The sequence below is a fragment of the Chamaea fasciata genome, unplaced genomic scaffold (assembly GCF_029207755.1).
Source record: "Chamaea fasciata isolate MVZ Bird 193981 ecotype frontalis unplaced genomic scaffold, bChaFas1.0.hap1 SCAF_7, whole genome shotgun sequence".
Classification (NCBI taxonomy): Eukaryota; Metazoa; Chordata; class Aves; order Passeriformes; family Sylviidae; genus Chamaea; species Chamaea fasciata.
Genome location: NW_027094092.1, coordinates 6,871,616 through 6,886,545, shown reverse-complemented (window position 1 = coordinate 6,886,545; position 14,930 = coordinate 6,871,616). Strand labels below are relative to the sequence as shown.

The 14,930-nt window shown below is 60.0% G+C and overlaps 4 protein-coding genes across 8 annotated transcripts; 2 read left to right on the top strand and 2 right to left on the bottom strand.

The window, feature by feature from the left end:
* The first annotated feature begins 17 nt into the window (after window positions 1-17).
* Window positions 18-7,766, top strand: CPSF7 (cleavage and polyadenylation specific factor 7). Of its 2 annotated transcripts, XM_066187377.1 has the most exons (10): window positions 18-39; window positions 692-812; window positions 3,210-3,428; window positions 3,882-3,985; window positions 4,216-4,361; window positions 5,575-5,980; window positions 6,055-6,173; window positions 6,248-6,413; window positions 6,502-6,675; window positions 6,756-7,766. In XM_066187377.1, the coding sequence occupies exons 2-9, from the start codon at window positions 759-761 to the stop codon at window positions 6,668-6,670; spliced, it is 1,383 nt and encodes a 460-aa protein (XP_066043474.1). In that variant the 5' UTR covers window positions 18-39; window positions 692-758; the 3' UTR covers window positions 6,671-6,675; window positions 6,756-7,766. The 2 variants fall into 2 exon arrangements, with proteins under 2 accessions (XP_066043474.1, XP_066043473.1); XM_066187376.1 differs by lacking the exon at window positions 18-39 and having other exon boundaries at window positions 554-812.
* Window positions 7,703-9,335, bottom strand: TMEM216 (transmembrane protein 216). 4 transcript variants are annotated; one of them, XR_010721833.1, is made up of 6 exons: window positions 9,299-9,335; window positions 9,009-9,110; window positions 8,838-8,930; window positions 8,425-8,626; window positions 8,036-8,330; window positions 7,713-7,787 (listed from the first exon to the last, which is right to left on the bottom strand). XR_010721833.1 is itself a non-coding variant. In XM_066187380.1 (5 exons), the coding sequence occupies exons 1-5, from the start codon at window positions 9,309-9,311 to the stop codon at window positions 7,703-7,705; spliced, it is 540 nt and encodes a 179-aa protein (XP_066043477.1). In that variant the 5' UTR covers window positions 9,312-9,335. The 4 variants fall into 4 exon arrangements, 3 of the variants coding, with proteins under 3 accessions (XP_066043477.1, XP_066043478.1, XP_066043479.1); XM_066187380.1 differs by lacking the exon at window positions 8,036-8,330 and having other exon boundaries at window positions 7,703-7,787; window positions 8,380-8,626; XM_066187382.1 differs by lacking the exon at window positions 7,713-7,787 and having other exon boundaries at window positions 7,852-8,330.
* Window positions 9,336-9,640: 305 nt separating this feature from the next.
* TMEM138 (transmembrane protein 138) lies at window positions 9,641-11,307 on the bottom strand. The gene is made up of 4 exons (XM_066187383.1): window positions 11,091-11,307; window positions 10,846-11,017; window positions 10,017-10,092; window positions 9,641-9,943 (listed from the first exon to the last, which is right to left on the bottom strand). Exons 1-4 carry the CDS (start codon window positions 11,216-11,218, stop codon window positions 9,831-9,833), a joined length of 489 nt encoding a protein of 162 aa, XP_066043480.1. The 5' UTR covers window positions 11,219-11,307; the 3' UTR covers window positions 9,641-9,830.
* A 1,002-nt stretch (window positions 11,308-12,309) lies between these two features.
* Window positions 12,310-14,670, top strand: CYB561A3 (cytochrome b561 family member A3). Its single transcript, XM_066187379.1, has 6 exons — window positions 12,310-12,388; window positions 13,212-13,417; window positions 13,480-13,688; window positions 13,762-13,916; window positions 14,135-14,291; window positions 14,404-14,670. The coding sequence occupies exons 1-6, from the start codon at window positions 12,348-12,350 to the stop codon at window positions 14,425-14,427; spliced, it is 792 nt and encodes a 263-aa protein (XP_066043476.1). The 5' UTR covers window positions 12,310-12,347; the 3' UTR covers window positions 14,428-14,670.
* Window positions 14,671-14,930: the final 260 nt, after the last annotated feature.

The following is a 14,930-nucleotide window of genomic DNA, read 5'->3' as shown; positions in this document are numbered from 1 at the left end:
GCGTGGTCACGCCCGGAAGTGGGCGCGGCGGCGCTGGCGGTGAGCGCGGGCGGCGCGCGCGGGGCTGGGATCGGGGGAGGGGAGGCCCGGGGTGGGGGGCGCGACCTATCGCGACATATCGCGACCCGCCGCCCCCTCCCCTCACACTCCACCTGCCCGCAAACCCCCCAGCGCGGGCCCCGCCGCTCCGCAGGGCCGCATATGGCGGGGACGGGGCGGCGCGGAGAGAGGAGGGGCAGTGGGGGATCGTGGGGGGCACGGGGAATTTGGGGGGAAACAGGGATTTGGGGGTGGAGACAGGATATGGAGGGACAGAAGGGTGTGGGGGGACACGGGATTTGGAAGGAAATGGGATTTGGGGGGCACAAGGATTTGGGGAGCAGAGGGGATTCGGGGGACACAGGGATTTAGGGGGGACATGGGATTTGGGGAGACACAAGGATTTAGGGGAGAGAGGGGATTTGGGGGAACACAGGGATTTAGGGGGCACACGAGATTTGAGAGGCAGAGGGGATTTAGGGGGTAGAAGGGATTTAGGGGGGCACAGGTATTTGGGGGGAAGAGGCGATTTAGGGGGGCGCAGGAACTGGGGTGAGGAAATGGGATTTGGGGCGCACGGGAATTCGGGGGGGCGCCCCCAGCGTATCCTCAAGGCCTCAATGACCCCCTGCCCCCCCCCCCCCCTTCCCAGAGCACCTTCCGTGTCCTGGCTCCGCCCGGTCCCAGCCCGGGCTCCCGCTTTTCCCGCCTCTGGAAATATGTCCGAGGGAGTGGATCTGATTGACATCTACGCCGACGAGGAGTTCACCCAGGTGAGGGCTGGCATGGGGGGGGCAGATTCCTCCCTTGTTTTTCGGACAGAGATCCCAGCGTCCCCCAGCTCATCCCGGGGCGAGATGCAACTGGTGTGGCTGGGAAAAGGGAAGCATCATTCCTGATCGTTCCCAAATCTCAGTGGCTGCCACCTCCAGCTGTGATTAAAGGGGTTCCCTGTGGGTTGTGACACGTGGCTGGTCACGGAGTGTTTGGGATTTAAGGGCTTAGCTGTGTCCTGGTTGGAAAAATGAGAAATCCCAGCTGGAAGAGGCACTTCCAGGGAATTAAACGGTGAGGGGATACCAGAAGCCAAATCCATGGGATCACCCAGGCTGGGAAGCTGTGTGGGATCTCGCTGTTCATGTGCCGCTCGTCCCATCCCAGGAATATCTGGGATTCACAGGAGAAAATGATGAAGGAAGGGGGTGTTGGAGAAACAGATTTTAGGGAGTTCATGGATATAAGGAAACCAAGTGTGAAGGCAGATGTTGGAAAATTAGAAACTGCCATGGAAAGCCTGTGGAGGGAAGTTGGCAGGAGGAAAAGTCATGGAAACTGGAAGCGAAGCACCCGGAGGAAGGAATCACCATGGAGAAAGGAATTCCTATGAGCTCCTGCAGTGATCAAGAGAAGCTTCTTCTGTTTATTGGGTGAGAATATTCCACAGAATCTCCTGGGAAGATCAAGTGGATGGAGGATTCTCAAAGCTGGAACGATGATCCAGGCCAGTGACTCTGGCGTGTCACTCCCTTTGGGATGTGTGGCAGGAGGGAACCTGGAATTAATCCATGCCAGGATCAAAGCAGTGGAGAGGTGCTGTGGTATCCCTGTGGCACTCCAGGGATGCCAGTGTAATTCCAAATCCCACATTCCCACTATTAGTGGTGATTCTCACTAACAGTGCCCAGCTTCATTGCTGTACACCTCAACTCAGCGTGCATGGATCGGGAGCAGGAGAATCCCTAAAATCTCCCAAGCTGAAGCATCTCCTAAGTAGCAGAACTGAGGGATTCCGAGGGATTCCTTCTCTAGCCCCTCCTTCCTATTTTTGGTCTTGACTTTCTGAAACTTCCAGGCGGGAATCTTCCAGCCTTGGGCTGTGTCCAAAGGCTCCTGGTGGAGGTGGGAACGTGGGAGTTGGAATAACCGAACACTTGAGCTTTTTTTGAGGAATGAACACAAAACTACAGCTCCCTTTTCAAATCCTTCTTTTTTCAGCTCCAGGGAAAGAGCTGGATGCAAAAGTTCAGGGAGAGGGAAGATGGTTGGGCTTTTGGATTCCCAGATTTCCACAATCCTTAGAAAGCTGTGTGCGGAGCATCCCTCTCTGTCCAGCTCCCAATGGGATGTTTGCAATTCCCTGACCCTCAGACTGTCTCCAGAAGAAAACATTTTCCAAACCACCTGGAATTGAAAATTTGGGAGCAGAACCTCTGGTTTTTATGGCATACCAGCTCCTCTGGGATTGGACCCTTGTGGAGTGATTTTGTGGGATGAAACACTCCACACAGTCTAGATGAGGAACTGGGATCCACAGTAAACACAGCATTTGCTGGACCCTCCAAATTAAATATAGCCCGTGACATAGTGGGAATTGGGAGGCAGATGTAGGACACACTGGAATTCCCAGCTCTGGAGCTTCCTGAGCTTCCTCTGCCGAAGGGGCAGATCCAACATGTGGGAGCTCCTACCCTAAAAAGGGCTTTTTTTCCCCAAAAATGAGCAAGTTTGGGATGCTGGGCATGGTTTGAGGGGGATGTGCAGTTCCCAAGTTGGATTTTTGGGAAGCATGTGTTGTCAAAGAGTGAGAGGCTCATCCTCGGAGGGCACTTGGTTTTCCACTGCTGAATTCTTGCCCTCCAAATTGGGAATTTCTTCCTGGTGGCAGCAACAGGGTCTTGTCCTGTTGTGTGAAATCCAAGTGCGGTGGTCCTTGGAATTTGCTGGAGCTCAGTGAGGGTTTAGATGAGATATTGGGAAAAATTTCTCCCCTGTGAAGAGGATGGTGAGGCCCTGGAATGGATTTCCCAGAGAAGCTGGCTGCTCCATCCCTGGAAGTGTTCCAGGCCAGGTTGGACAGGGCTTGGAGCAACCTGGGATAGCAGAAGGTGTCCCATGGCAGGGGGTGGGATGGAACGATCCTTAAGGTCCTTATTCCAACACCAACCATTCCATGAAATCAGAGCCCATCGTCCTGTTCTTTGGGGATTGCCCAGGCAAGGAGTGGCTGTAATTCCCAACTCTGCACAGACCCAAACCAAGCAATTTGGGCCTTAAACCTTTGGACTCGGCTTGGAAGTTCTGCTTGGGAATTGGGACGGCAGCTTTGGAAACAGCAAAGAAGGCTTCCCAAGCCCTTCCCAAGCCAGGATCTCATGACATTTTCCCGGCAGGACCCGGAGTTCAGTAATGCTGACCAGATGGATCTCTACGACGACGTGTTAGCAGCCAGCTCCCAGCCCCAGGAAAAGCGTTCCAGCAGCTCGGAAGCACCTCCGGAGATCCGTCAGGAGCCGTCTCCCAAGCCTAACAGCAAACCCCCAGCCATCCTGTACACCTACAGCGGGCTCCGGAACAAGAGGGCCGCCGTCTATGTCGGGAGCTTCTCCTGGGTGAGTTCATCTTCCTGGGAAATTTGGGATTCTTGGGAACCTTAGAGGGGCTACTGGGCTCTCTAGCGGGGCGACAGGGATTTTGAGGGGCCTGCTCCTCCTCAATCCTGAGCTGGCGTCCTGAGCTGGATTGTGAGCTGGGCTTGGCTTTGTGATCCTGAGGGAAAAGGGATTTGTATCCCTGAGGAACTTCTGGTCTGGGGTATCTGCTGATGTCCCTCTGAAGCTGTGACTTTGGGGTGCTGCTCCTGAGTCTCCTTCTTCTGTTCACGAATGCAGTGACAGTTTTGAATAGGCTCTGTCTTGTCCGGAAAACTTGTCTCTGTTATCCATTCCCAAGGCTTGTTCCAGATGATTTTAAGGTCCCTGAGGGAGCCTGGGGGTGACATTCCTCGGGTGGGTGGGGGACAGTGGGGACAGACATGGACACCAGCCTGTTCCCTGTGCCCTCAGTGGACGACTGACCAGCAGCTGATCCAGACCATCCGCTCCATCGGAGTCTACGACGTGGTGGAGCTGAAATTCGCAGAGAACCGAGCCAATGGCCAATCCAAGGGGTGAGAGCCAATGGAATTTCGGGTGGGAATGGCAGGAGCCAGGCCCTCACTGCCACATCCATTGTTTTGTGGAGGGTGAGGGAGCAGCCTGGCACAGGGCATTCATGGAGTGTCCCAAAGAGCATGGACAAGTAAGGAGGGGGTGTGAAACAGCAGGATGGGATCAGGAGGAGGGTCCAGGGGGTTCTCTGCAGCGGGTTCAGGACTCGGCCTCCCTCTCTCCTGCGCAGGTACGCGGAGGTGGTGGTCGCCTCCGAGAACTCGGTCCATAAACTCCTGGAGCTGCTTCCTGGAAAGATCCTGAACGGAGACAAGGTGGAGGTGAGGCTGGCGACCCGGCAGAACCTGTCGCAGTTCGAGGCTCAGGCTCGCAAACGTGAGTGTGGCACCGGTGTGACGCGGGTGGGGGGCTCCACCTCACACACATCCCAAATTCCCCCCGGATCAGCTGCCAGGCCCAGCCCAGCGAGCCCTCGGGATGGGGGGAGACCCTGCCAGGAGCATCTGGGGGTTGTTTTTCCTGTTCCTGAGCCGGATTAGCTCCTGACCCGAGTCTTTATGATCCCCTTTTTAGGTGCTCCCACAGTGCGAAGATCCCTCGTAGCCTCCTCCTCCTCCTCTCCAAACTGAATGGGCTTAAGCTCTTCAGGCTCTCAGCATAGCTAAGACCCTCCATATCTATTAGTAGCTCCTCTCTGGATCTGCTCCAGAATTTTTCCATCCCTGCGGAGGTAAGGTGCCCAACACTGGAGGAATATTCCAGCTGGGGCCTGGCCGTGGGCGTCCCTCAATGGCAATAGGTGGTCCTGGCCTCACTCCGCAGCGATGCGACGGGATCCGCAGGGATTGTCCTGGCAGGAGCGTGTCCGAGGAGGTCTTGGCCAGCTCTGGTCATTGTAGATCCCTTGGCATGTTTTGTGCAAGGAAAACTCCCCTTTCCCAGCAAAGTTGCTTTGCTCCCTTCCTTCGGCTCCGGTGCCTGAGGGGATCGGCTGCTCGGTGCTTAGGCTGTGTCCCAACTTGCTCTGCAGTTTTGGTGGAGCAGGGAGTGTTCCCTGGGCCGAGTTCCGGCTGCCCCCAGGGCACAGCGGAGCTCCCGTGCACCCTTTGGCACCGCTGGGAGCCGTGGCTCCTGTCACACCCTTTCTGTCTCATCCTCAAAGCCTCTTTGGATAGAGCAAGGCTTCTTGTCCCTCTTGGAATGCTGAGTTTTCCTTCCTCCGGCAGCAGCGCCATTGCTGTCAGCACTTGGGTTCTGTCCCCTCGTGTTCTTTCATGCTTGGGCCTCTCCAAATCCATCAGGCTCTCCAGGTCTTTGGATGCCTTTGGGGATCTCTCACCATTCCTTGTGGCTTTTGGCTCCTGTCCCTGTGACCTGCCTATCCCCAGGGCACCGTGCGGGGTCTTGCTGGAAAGCTGGGCCCTTCTTGGAAAAACACGTGGAAGCGGAGGCTATGTGTGGCCAGCTGGATCTCTCTCTGGGCACCTCCAGCCCTCCAGGGGTGGGAGGAAGAGGAGGAGCAGGAGTTCTCAGAGACCTGGACACCCTCCAGCTCCACCTCACAGCTCTTCCCCCGTGCCACTTGCAGGTGTGCCACCGCGGGCCCACTCCCGGGATTCCATGGATGCGGTGGACGGCCGGGCGACGCCGACGGAGAACGCGCTGCCCCCTGCCCGCATGGAGAAGCCCCCTTCGGTCCTGCCCTTCTTCAGCCGCCCCCCCGCGCTGCCCCTCATGGGGCTGCCCCCCCCTCCCATGCCCCCCCCGCCTCCCCTCTCCTCCGCTTTTGGAGTCCCTCCGCCTCCTCCCGGAATTCCCTACCAGCACCTGCTGCCGCCGCCGCCCCGGCTGCCCCCGCCCCTGGCCGTGCCCCCCCCGGGGGCTGTGCCCCCCGCCCTGCACCTCAATCCCGCCTTCTTCCCGCCGCCCACCGCCGCCCTGGGACCCCCTCCAGATACCTACGGCAAGGCCATGGCTCCCTACAACCACAGCAGGTGAGCCGGGCGGGAACGGGGGCGGGATGCTCAGGGAGGATCCCGCTGACCCCCTGCTCCTGCCGTGCCGACAGCCGGGAGCTGGGTCCACCGATCCCGGCCGTGACCGAAGGCGAGTTTGAGGAGATCATGAACCGCAACCGCGCCATCTCCAGCAGCGCCATTTCCAAGGCGGTGTCCGGCGCCAGCGCAGGTACTTCCCGTGCCCCTCACGTCCCGCATCCCAGGATGGATTCCCGCTCCTGACCCCCTGCTCCGCTCCCGCAGGGGATTACAGCAACGCCATCGAGACGCTGCTCACGGCCATCGCTGTCATCAAGCAGTCGCGCGTGGCCAGCGATGAGCGGTGCCGCGTCCTCCTCTCTTCCCTCAAAGATTGCCTGCATGGAATTGAGGCCAAATCCTACAGCAGCAGCTCCAGCAGCAGCTCCAGGTATCCCCCTGGATCCAGAGAGTGGGATCCTCCCTGCAGGTGAGCAACTAAAAGGTCACTCTGGGTTTTGTCTCCTCTTTTCCCGAAGGAAAAGGCACCGATCCCGGGAGCGCTCTCCCAGCCGGTCCCGCGAGAGCAGCCGGCGGCACCGGGATCTGCTCCACAGTGACGATCGGCACGAGGATTATTTCCCGGAGCGGAGCCGGGAGCACGAGCGGCATCGGGACAGGGACAGAGACAGGGACCGGCACCACTGAGACAGGTGGGAGGTTCGGGAATGCCCTGGAAGGGTGAGGGATGAGGGAAGGACGCTCCGACCATTCCTCTCCTCTCTCCTGGCAGGAATTTGGCAGGAAGTGGTTTTTAATGGACTCGTATCTCCTCACCTCGACCAGGACGCAGTGCCCGAGGCCGCTCCGCCCCATCCCAGTCCCTTCCCCGCCACCCCCAGCCCCCTCTGGGTGGGACCCCCGCCCGCACCTCGTGGCCTTGGGAATCCCCCCCACCACTGCTGCTGCTTCCCGGGGCCATCCCGCTCCGCTCCGTGGATACTCGGACCCAAAGAGAAATGGTGCTTTTATTCCATGCAGGGAGGTTTGTGAGCCCTTCCCAGTCTGAGAGGGAACGGAGGGGACGGGCCCTCCCTGTGCAGCTTGGGGGCTTGGAGATGCACGGCTTCCGATCCCGGGATGAGCCATGTGCCATCCTCTGGATTGCCTGGGGACACTCCCGTCCCCATTGCCCTGGCAGGACACTGTGCCACGCTCCTCCTTTACCCCTTCACCCTCCAGGAGCTGGGAAAAAGGGGCTGGAGCTGGGGGTCACCTTCTCTATCCCGACATTCCCCACAGCAGCATTCCCACCCAAACGGCAGCTCTGGCCTCTCCCGCAGAGCCTTCCTTGTTTTAGAGGAAGCGGAAGAGGCAGGGCAGGCTGTGATCCCCTCGTGTCCCCTCGGGATCCCAAGAAGGAGAGGGAGAGCCCAGGAGGGTTGGGATGAGCTGGGACACACTGGGTGACTTCCAGGGCTGTAATCACCCCCGGGTGGGAAAACCCAGGCCCTGGAAGTCTTTTTAAGTTGAAATAACACAAAATCAGGAAAAGCCCCCCCAATTTTCCCAAGCCCAACGAGGTGGGAGCACTCGGTGGGAGAGCTCCGGGTTTTTTTTTTTACTTACCACCACAGATTTTTAGTTTCTTTCCAAATAGTGGAGGGGGGATAATCCCCCAAATTGCAGAGCAAATCCCTGGAAGCCCGGGTGAGGCACCGCCCCTCCTGCTCGCAGTGATTAGATTTGTCTTTGGATAGGTTGGAATTGTGTAATAAACTCGGATGACGTTGTCAGTCTTTTATACAGCGCTCCTGTTGCCTTCCTATGGTGGGATTTGGGATAATGAGGGAATGGGAGTGATTTGGGGAGGTCTCTGCACCCATTGTCCCTCACCCTCTTCCTCCTCCAATGGGCTCCTGTGCTTCCCAAAGCAGCTCTGAGGTGCTGGAAGCACCTGAGCATTCCCAGGGGGACCCACATTCCCAGGCACCAGGTAAAAATAAGTATTTATTGTAAAATAGTGAATTATTCTGGAAGGTCGTAGAAAAAAAAAAAAAGGATTCTTCATACCTTGACCTGCCTCAAGCTCTGAGAAGTCCAAGTGGAGAGTAAAGTGGGAAGGGTGGGAGGGATATGTCTAGGGGGGGAGTGAGGGAAGTGGGAAAAGGGAGGGATGAATCCATGTGGCAGCAGGTCCCTGGTGAAGTGGGAAGCAGGAAAAATGGGAGGGAAGTGTCCAGGTGGCAGCAGGTGAAATGGGCAGTGGGAAAGGTGGGATCCTCCCCCTTCCCAGGGCTGGGAAGTGGAGCTGGCACGGGTGATGCTTCCCTGTGTCCCTGTGCCATGTCCTCAGTAGGGATCCGTGCTGTGGAGAAGGACAGAGACAGGGATGGATGTGTGGGCACCAAACCAACCTGGCAGCTCCTGCGCCGGGTCCCCCAGTTCCCAGGATGCGGCACCTGGAGAAGGAGAGCAGTGCCAGGAAGCCCAGGAGCAGCTCCAGGCCGTAGAAGAGGAGCAGGATGGCGCTCAGGAATGCTTCCAGGCGCAGGGAATATGTCTGGAGCAGCAGGTAGTACACGGCCAGCACAGCTGCCGGCACCGTAAGTGCCAGGCTGAGGGACAACGGCACCTTCTGCTGGCACAGGTTCCCCTTGGAGCCTGTGGAACACAGAGTTGGCATCAGATCATGGAAATCAAGGAGGGTTTTGGGTGGGGAGGAAAATTCAACACCCCATTCCCGTGGACAGGGACACCTTCCACTAGCCCAGGTTGTTCCCTGCCCTGTCCAACCTGGACATCAGGGATGGTCTTTTGGGGTGTCCCAGGACTCTGCACTCCCTGTGGAGCCTCAGGAATTTGGAGGACTCACCGAAGAAGATGCGTGTGGCCTCAATGCCGAGGTAGAGGAGGAGCAGCACGACGTCCAGCACCAAGTTGGAGACGGGATAGGGCAGGAGGAGCACTGCAGCATAAGCACCGCCCTCAGCACCACCGTTCCTACCCAGCGGGCTCGGGAAGAGTTCTGGAGCGAAGGACTCACCTTTGTACACGAACACGAATGCTTCCAGGAGAAAATACGTGGCGCAGTACCAGCCGTTGAGGAAGAGCAGGACCTGCAGCGGAGCCGAGGAGCGATGGCGGCCTGAGGGGGACACGGGGCGGCCATGAACGGGGGGGCACGGGGCGCGCAGGGCAGCGCGGTCCCCGGGACCCCTACAGCGCCTTGGCCGCACCCCAGCCCCATTCCCAGCGCTGCTCCCAGCCCGGCTTCCTCCCGATAACCCCCATATCCTCCGGTATCCCCCGTTTCCCCCCCGGTCCCGCTCCCACCCCTGGGCGCCATCTTCCATCTCCATGGGAACCGCCGCCGCCGCGCTAGCCCGCACGGGGGCGCTGAGGGCGGAGCCGCTCTATCCTCCGCCCCTCTCGATGGTCTGGCCGCTCTGCCCGCACCTCTCTACGCCTGGAGGACCCACGGCTGACGCGAGGGTTCGAGTCCCCGCCCCCCCAAACCACGCCCCCTCGTATCCATCGGGATAAGAATCCCACACGTGGAACACGGGGATATCCCCGTTTGGCGGCTGCAAACGCAGCGCTGAGCTGGGTTGCGATGTGAGGCTGTCGGGAGTGCAGCCGTGACACCGGGTGGGCACAAACACCCGGCAGCCTCTGGAAAACACATCCGATTTATTAGAGTTCCGAAAAACATTCCAGTCCCAACCCTGAAATGCAGGGACGCCCCACAAGCCTCCCGCCGACTCCCAAAATCTCATGGGCTGGTCCCCAGAGAAAGGATGAGCTGGAACCGACCCCAGCAGAGCTCGTGGAGTGCAAGGAGATTCCAGGGCATTCTGGGGATCCATCAGCCACGGAAGTGGGCAAATTCCTTTCGGAGCCAGAGTGAATCCTGGTAGAAGAGGGGGTCTCCCAGGTGCACAGCTGTCCGCTTGTAGAAGTAGCAGTAGAGCACGGCCGCTGCAGGGAATTTTGGGATCAGAAACGGCCCCCAAAAGATGCGGGATCCCACCCTGATCCTGGGAGTCCTTACCCAGCCTCTGGAAAACGAACAGGGTCTGGAGGCCTTCAGTCCAGATGAAGCGGCCAGAGTCACGCCAGCGCAGGTTCTGAGGGGGTTGGAAAAGTGGGAATAACCCCCAGTGCAGCTTTGTTGAGCCCTCACCCCATTCAAAAGGTTCTGAGCAACATGGAGGGACATCAAGCCAGGAGCAACACCTAGAGAAGATTGGGAAGCCCCCTACCCCGAAGGTTAAGCAGCTCAGGGGATTTAGGCATTGAGCCCGGACCTATTCCGGCTTCAGACTGCAGATCCCTGCAAATCCCCGCAAATCCCCCTCCTGGACGGCGTGGGCAGCACTGGAGCAGCTGCTCTGGCTCCTGACCCCACAGAGCATTCCCTGTGCTCCACGGAAGCGGGATGGAGGGAACTTAAAGAGGCGTCTAGGGGATGGGAACTGCTCCATTGGGAAGGAGCTAGGAAGGAGTTTATTCAGGAAAGAAAAGGGGAAGGTGCTGCCAGGACAGATCCAGGAGCCTGGACAGCCCTTGGAGCTGTGGGAAGGGAGGGGGCTGCCCCCAAGTATAGGGATTAATCCCAAAAAAAGCAGGAGCTGCTAGCACAGGCTTTCCCCAGGAAAAGTGGATTTTCTGATGGGTTACAGCCCTTAGGGAACGAGCTGGGATGGGGCTGGGATTGGGCAGGACCCTTCCAGCCTGATGCCAACCACAGGGGTCATGGAATGGGACATCTTTCACAAGACACCTTCCAGGGGGAGACCACGAGAAAGGAGAGTGGGAAGCCGGGGAGCCACAGAAAAATCCCTTGGGAGAATCCAGCAGCTGCGCCCACCCCATCCTACCATAATCCAGACATGGAAGGAGATGCTGAGCGCCAGGTAGGCTGCGGAGAGCAGGATGGTCCCCTTGAACTTATGGAAGAGGAGGTTGACCAACCCCGCCTGGAAAACGTAGGTGTTGAAGAACATGAGGAAGACGATGATGACGTTGAAGACAACGGCGATGTCCTGGATGCTGCCGGGGAAAACACAGAGATGGTGGAGCCTTGAGTCTCCCAGACCTGCTGCCCCACCATCCCTGCACCCACATGAAGAGGACGAGCTGCACGGCCGGAGCCGTGCGGAGCAGCTCCGAGAAGGAATTCACAAAGAGGTCGTAGGAAAGCAGCAGGAACTGCAGGAACAGCACCAGGCTGTAGTTGCTGGGCTGCAGCATCCTCCTTCCTGGGCCTTGGAGCCCTCAGCCCCGGCATTCCCGACGGATCATGGTGCTGGGGGGGGTGGGGGGGGCTCAGCGGGGCCTCTCCCGATATCCCAGACCTGGAGGAGAAGCACAAGGAACGGCATGGATCCCAGAGACCAGGAAAACCCAACGAGTTGTGTCTTCTCTCTGCTCCCCAGTTCGGTGTCTTCCTTCCCCCTGCAATCCACCCCAATCCCCACGTGAGGAAATCCAGGGATGAGGGAGACGTGTAGTCCCAAAAGCAGTGTCCAAGCCGGTTATTCCTGGCCGTTCCCAGCCCTATGGGCAGTTCTGAGCAGGTTTGGGCATGTCGCACTCCGGGCACAGGGAGAGGAGTGAGGAGACGGGATTTTTTGGACACGGGAGCAGGTACAGTCCTCGCGGGACACAGATCCCACGGGAACAGCCCCCTCGGGATCATCCCGGCTGGAGAGGGACGATGGGGACAGGGATCCCCGTGTCCTGGCAGGAAAAATGCTGTGCTGGGGGCTGAATTCCCTGAGGGGGAGACATGGTAATGGGGGGAGAGGGGCTGGAAAGGGACGGAAAGCAGCTGGACATGGGGGAAATGGGCTGGAAATGGGGGTGAAGAAAGGCTGGACGTGGGAGCGAGAAACGAATGGACATGAGTGGGGAAAGGGTTGGAAATGGAAGGGGGTGAAGAGCTGGATGTGAGGATTGAGGGATCAGTCTCCGCCCCTCCAGATCCCGCGTCTCTTCGCCCCTTCTCCCAGCCACCACTGCGGAGCCCCCTCTCGCCCTGTCTCGCACCCCCGGGCCCCCTCTCGCCGCCCTCTCCCCCTGTCCCTGGCCCCGTCCCCTCTCCCGGAGCCGCCCCCCGATAAGAGCAAGCCCTCCTGGGTGCCGGGGCTCCGGGTCCCGGGGCTCCCGGCGTGTCCCCGCCGCGCCCCCCGCCCCGGGCGCTCACCCGCCGCCGCCATATTGGTCCCCATGGAAACGGCCGCCGGCGCCGGAAGTGAAGGAGGAAGTGGAGGCTGGAGGACCCGCGGGTGCCGCTCTGGCCGCCTCTCCTCTCGGTGGCGCCACGTTGGGGTGGGCGGGAAAACCACAGAGATGAGCAGGCAGAGCGGCGCTCGCCAAGATGGCGGCGCCCAGTGACGAGGAGGGGGCGGTGGGGCCCAGGTACGGCCCCGGGGTTGGGAGCGGTGGGGGCGGCCCCGCGGTTGGGAGGGGCCGAAGGGTCTCATGGTCCGGGTTTTGGGTGGTGTCAGGGCCGGGCGTGGTGCTCCAGGTCCAGGGGAGCGTCGCGTTTGGGGGCGCTGTGGAGCCATGTGTTCCTGGATTTCGGGGAGCCATGGCACAGAGTATCCCAGATTTGGGAGATCCCTCAGTCTCTGTGTCCCAGATTTTGGGGAACCATAGAGCCGCGTGTCTCCACCCTTTTCCTGTCTCTGTGTCCCGTGAGGCAGCTGATTCGAAGGTGTTGGGACATCCCCCGTCCCCGGAGGGGACAGAAATACTCATTTCTGGGGGCACATGCAAATCACATGCAAATGAGAGCGGTCGGGTTCCCGGCGGGGGGACCATGACGGGTGACACTGAGAGGCCCTCGCTGCCATTCCCTGGGGCGCCGTGCCTGGGAATTCGGCCCTGCGTGTCTTGTTCCCTCCCTGGCTTCCTTCCCAGTCCAGGGCACAGCTGGGCCCTGGTCATCCCCTCAGGGTTCCCAGTTCCCATTTTTCGTGCTTCCTCTTGGAGATGCCGGAGAGCCCCAAAAGGCGCCTCAGTCGTCCCCAGGTGCCACCATCCTGGATCCATCCCAGCCACCACTCCCGGGCCAGGCAGCAGCTGGGTCACCATCCCTGGCTGAGCAGCAGCTCCATCCCTGTCACCTTTCCCAGGCTGGGGAACAGCTGCTCCCTCACACCCTGTCCCAGTTCCTCTTTCCGTGGCTCCTCCCCGGGACCGCATCCGGAGCCTGAGCCGGCTCCCCACTCACCCGCAGGTGCCACCACCGCCCCACGGCCATGCTGGACGTGCCCTTCCCGCCTTTCTGCGCCTTCCTGGGAGCGCTGGGATTGCTCTGCGTGGCCATGGTGGGCACCTGGTGCCAGCACTGGCGCGGGGGCTTCTCCCTGGACGGCGGCCCCCAGACATTCAACTGGCACCCGGTGCTGATGGTGACGGGGCTGGTGGTGCTCTACGGCGCCGGTGAGTACAAGGAGCGCGGGGATCCCGCCACGGCTCCTTCCTGACTTTCTTCCCTCTCGCAGCCGCCCTGGTTTACCGCATTCCCAACACATGGAGCGGCCCCAAGCTTCCCTGGAAGGTGCTGCACGGCGGCTTGGCTTTGGGAGCGTTCATCCTGGCCGTGCTGGGGCTGGCAGCCGTGTTCCGCTTCCATAATGCCCAGGGGACGCCCAACATGTACTCGCTGCACAGCTGGATGGGGCTGGCAACTGTCCTGCTCTTCTCCTGCCAGGTGGGAATCCCTCTTGGATCCCCCAGCCCCTCCGGCATCCCCAGTTTTCTGCCCTCACCTTCTCTTCCCACAGTGGGCGGCGGGTTTTGGAGCGTTCCTGCTTCCCTGGGCTCCCGCCTGGCTCCGGGCACTCTACAAGCCCATCCATGTTTTCTTCGGCTCCACCATCCTCGTGCTGTCCGTGGCTTCCTGCGCGTCGGGAATCAACGAGAAGCTTTTCTTCAGCCTGTGAGAGTTGGGGGGGAGGGGGGGGGACGGACGCTTGGGAAGATCCCGCACAGGGAAAGGGGGGGCTCAGGATGTGGATTTGGGAGTGACCAGCACAGAGCAAAGGGAACTGAGCGCTTTCTCAGGTGTGTGGCTCCCTGCACACTTCCCTGCAAGGTTTGGGGGGGGTGGTTTTCAGGAACATCCAGAACATTCCCAGCCTGTCTTCCCTGCTCCAGGAAGAACGGGACCATGCAGTACAAGCTCCTGCCGGCTGAGGCCGTGTTTGCCAACACCCTGGGGCTCCTCATCCTCATTTTTGGGGTGCTGGTGGTGGCTGCCCTGGCCAGGCCCAGCTGGAAGCGCCCGGATTCTGACTCCCCAGACTCTCGCCAGGTACGGGACACGCTGGGTGGATTTGGGAAGCCAAACTGGGAAGCTGCCCCCCAGCACAGTCTCGAGGGTGGGGAAGGATTGAGGGGTCCAGGCTCATCCATGTCTCCCACAGCCCCTGCTCTCTGCCGAGCGCTGATCGCAGGGATCTCCCAGCTTTCCCAAGCTACATCCTTGTGCCTCCATGTGCCAGTTCCTGCCTGGAGCCCGGGCCATGCCAAACCCCAGCGCTTCCCAGTGCCATTCCTCAATGCTGCAGCTGGAGCTGCTGGAACCTCGCTGGGACAAAGAGGAGCACCCGTATCACTCCAACTCCAGAGGATCCAGCTCAGGGTGGAGCCACTCAGGGACCTCATGGACATGGAATAAAACATTGGCTTCTGCAGGGCTCCAGCACTCAAATCCTTGGGGACAAGGGAGGGGCTGAGACCTGGGCTGGGAGAGGTAGGAGCTTGGGAGTAGGTCCTGGCCAAGCCAAGCTGTCCCCGCCAAGGGCTTGTCCTCACTGGCTCCCAGGAGACACGGGACAGCTCCCCACGGGATTTGGGGTCATGCTGTCCCTGCTTCTCCTTTGCCCCTTTGCCAGAATCCGCCCCCCCGACCCCGTGCCCAGAGCCATGTGAGCTCTGTGGCTTCCCCTCC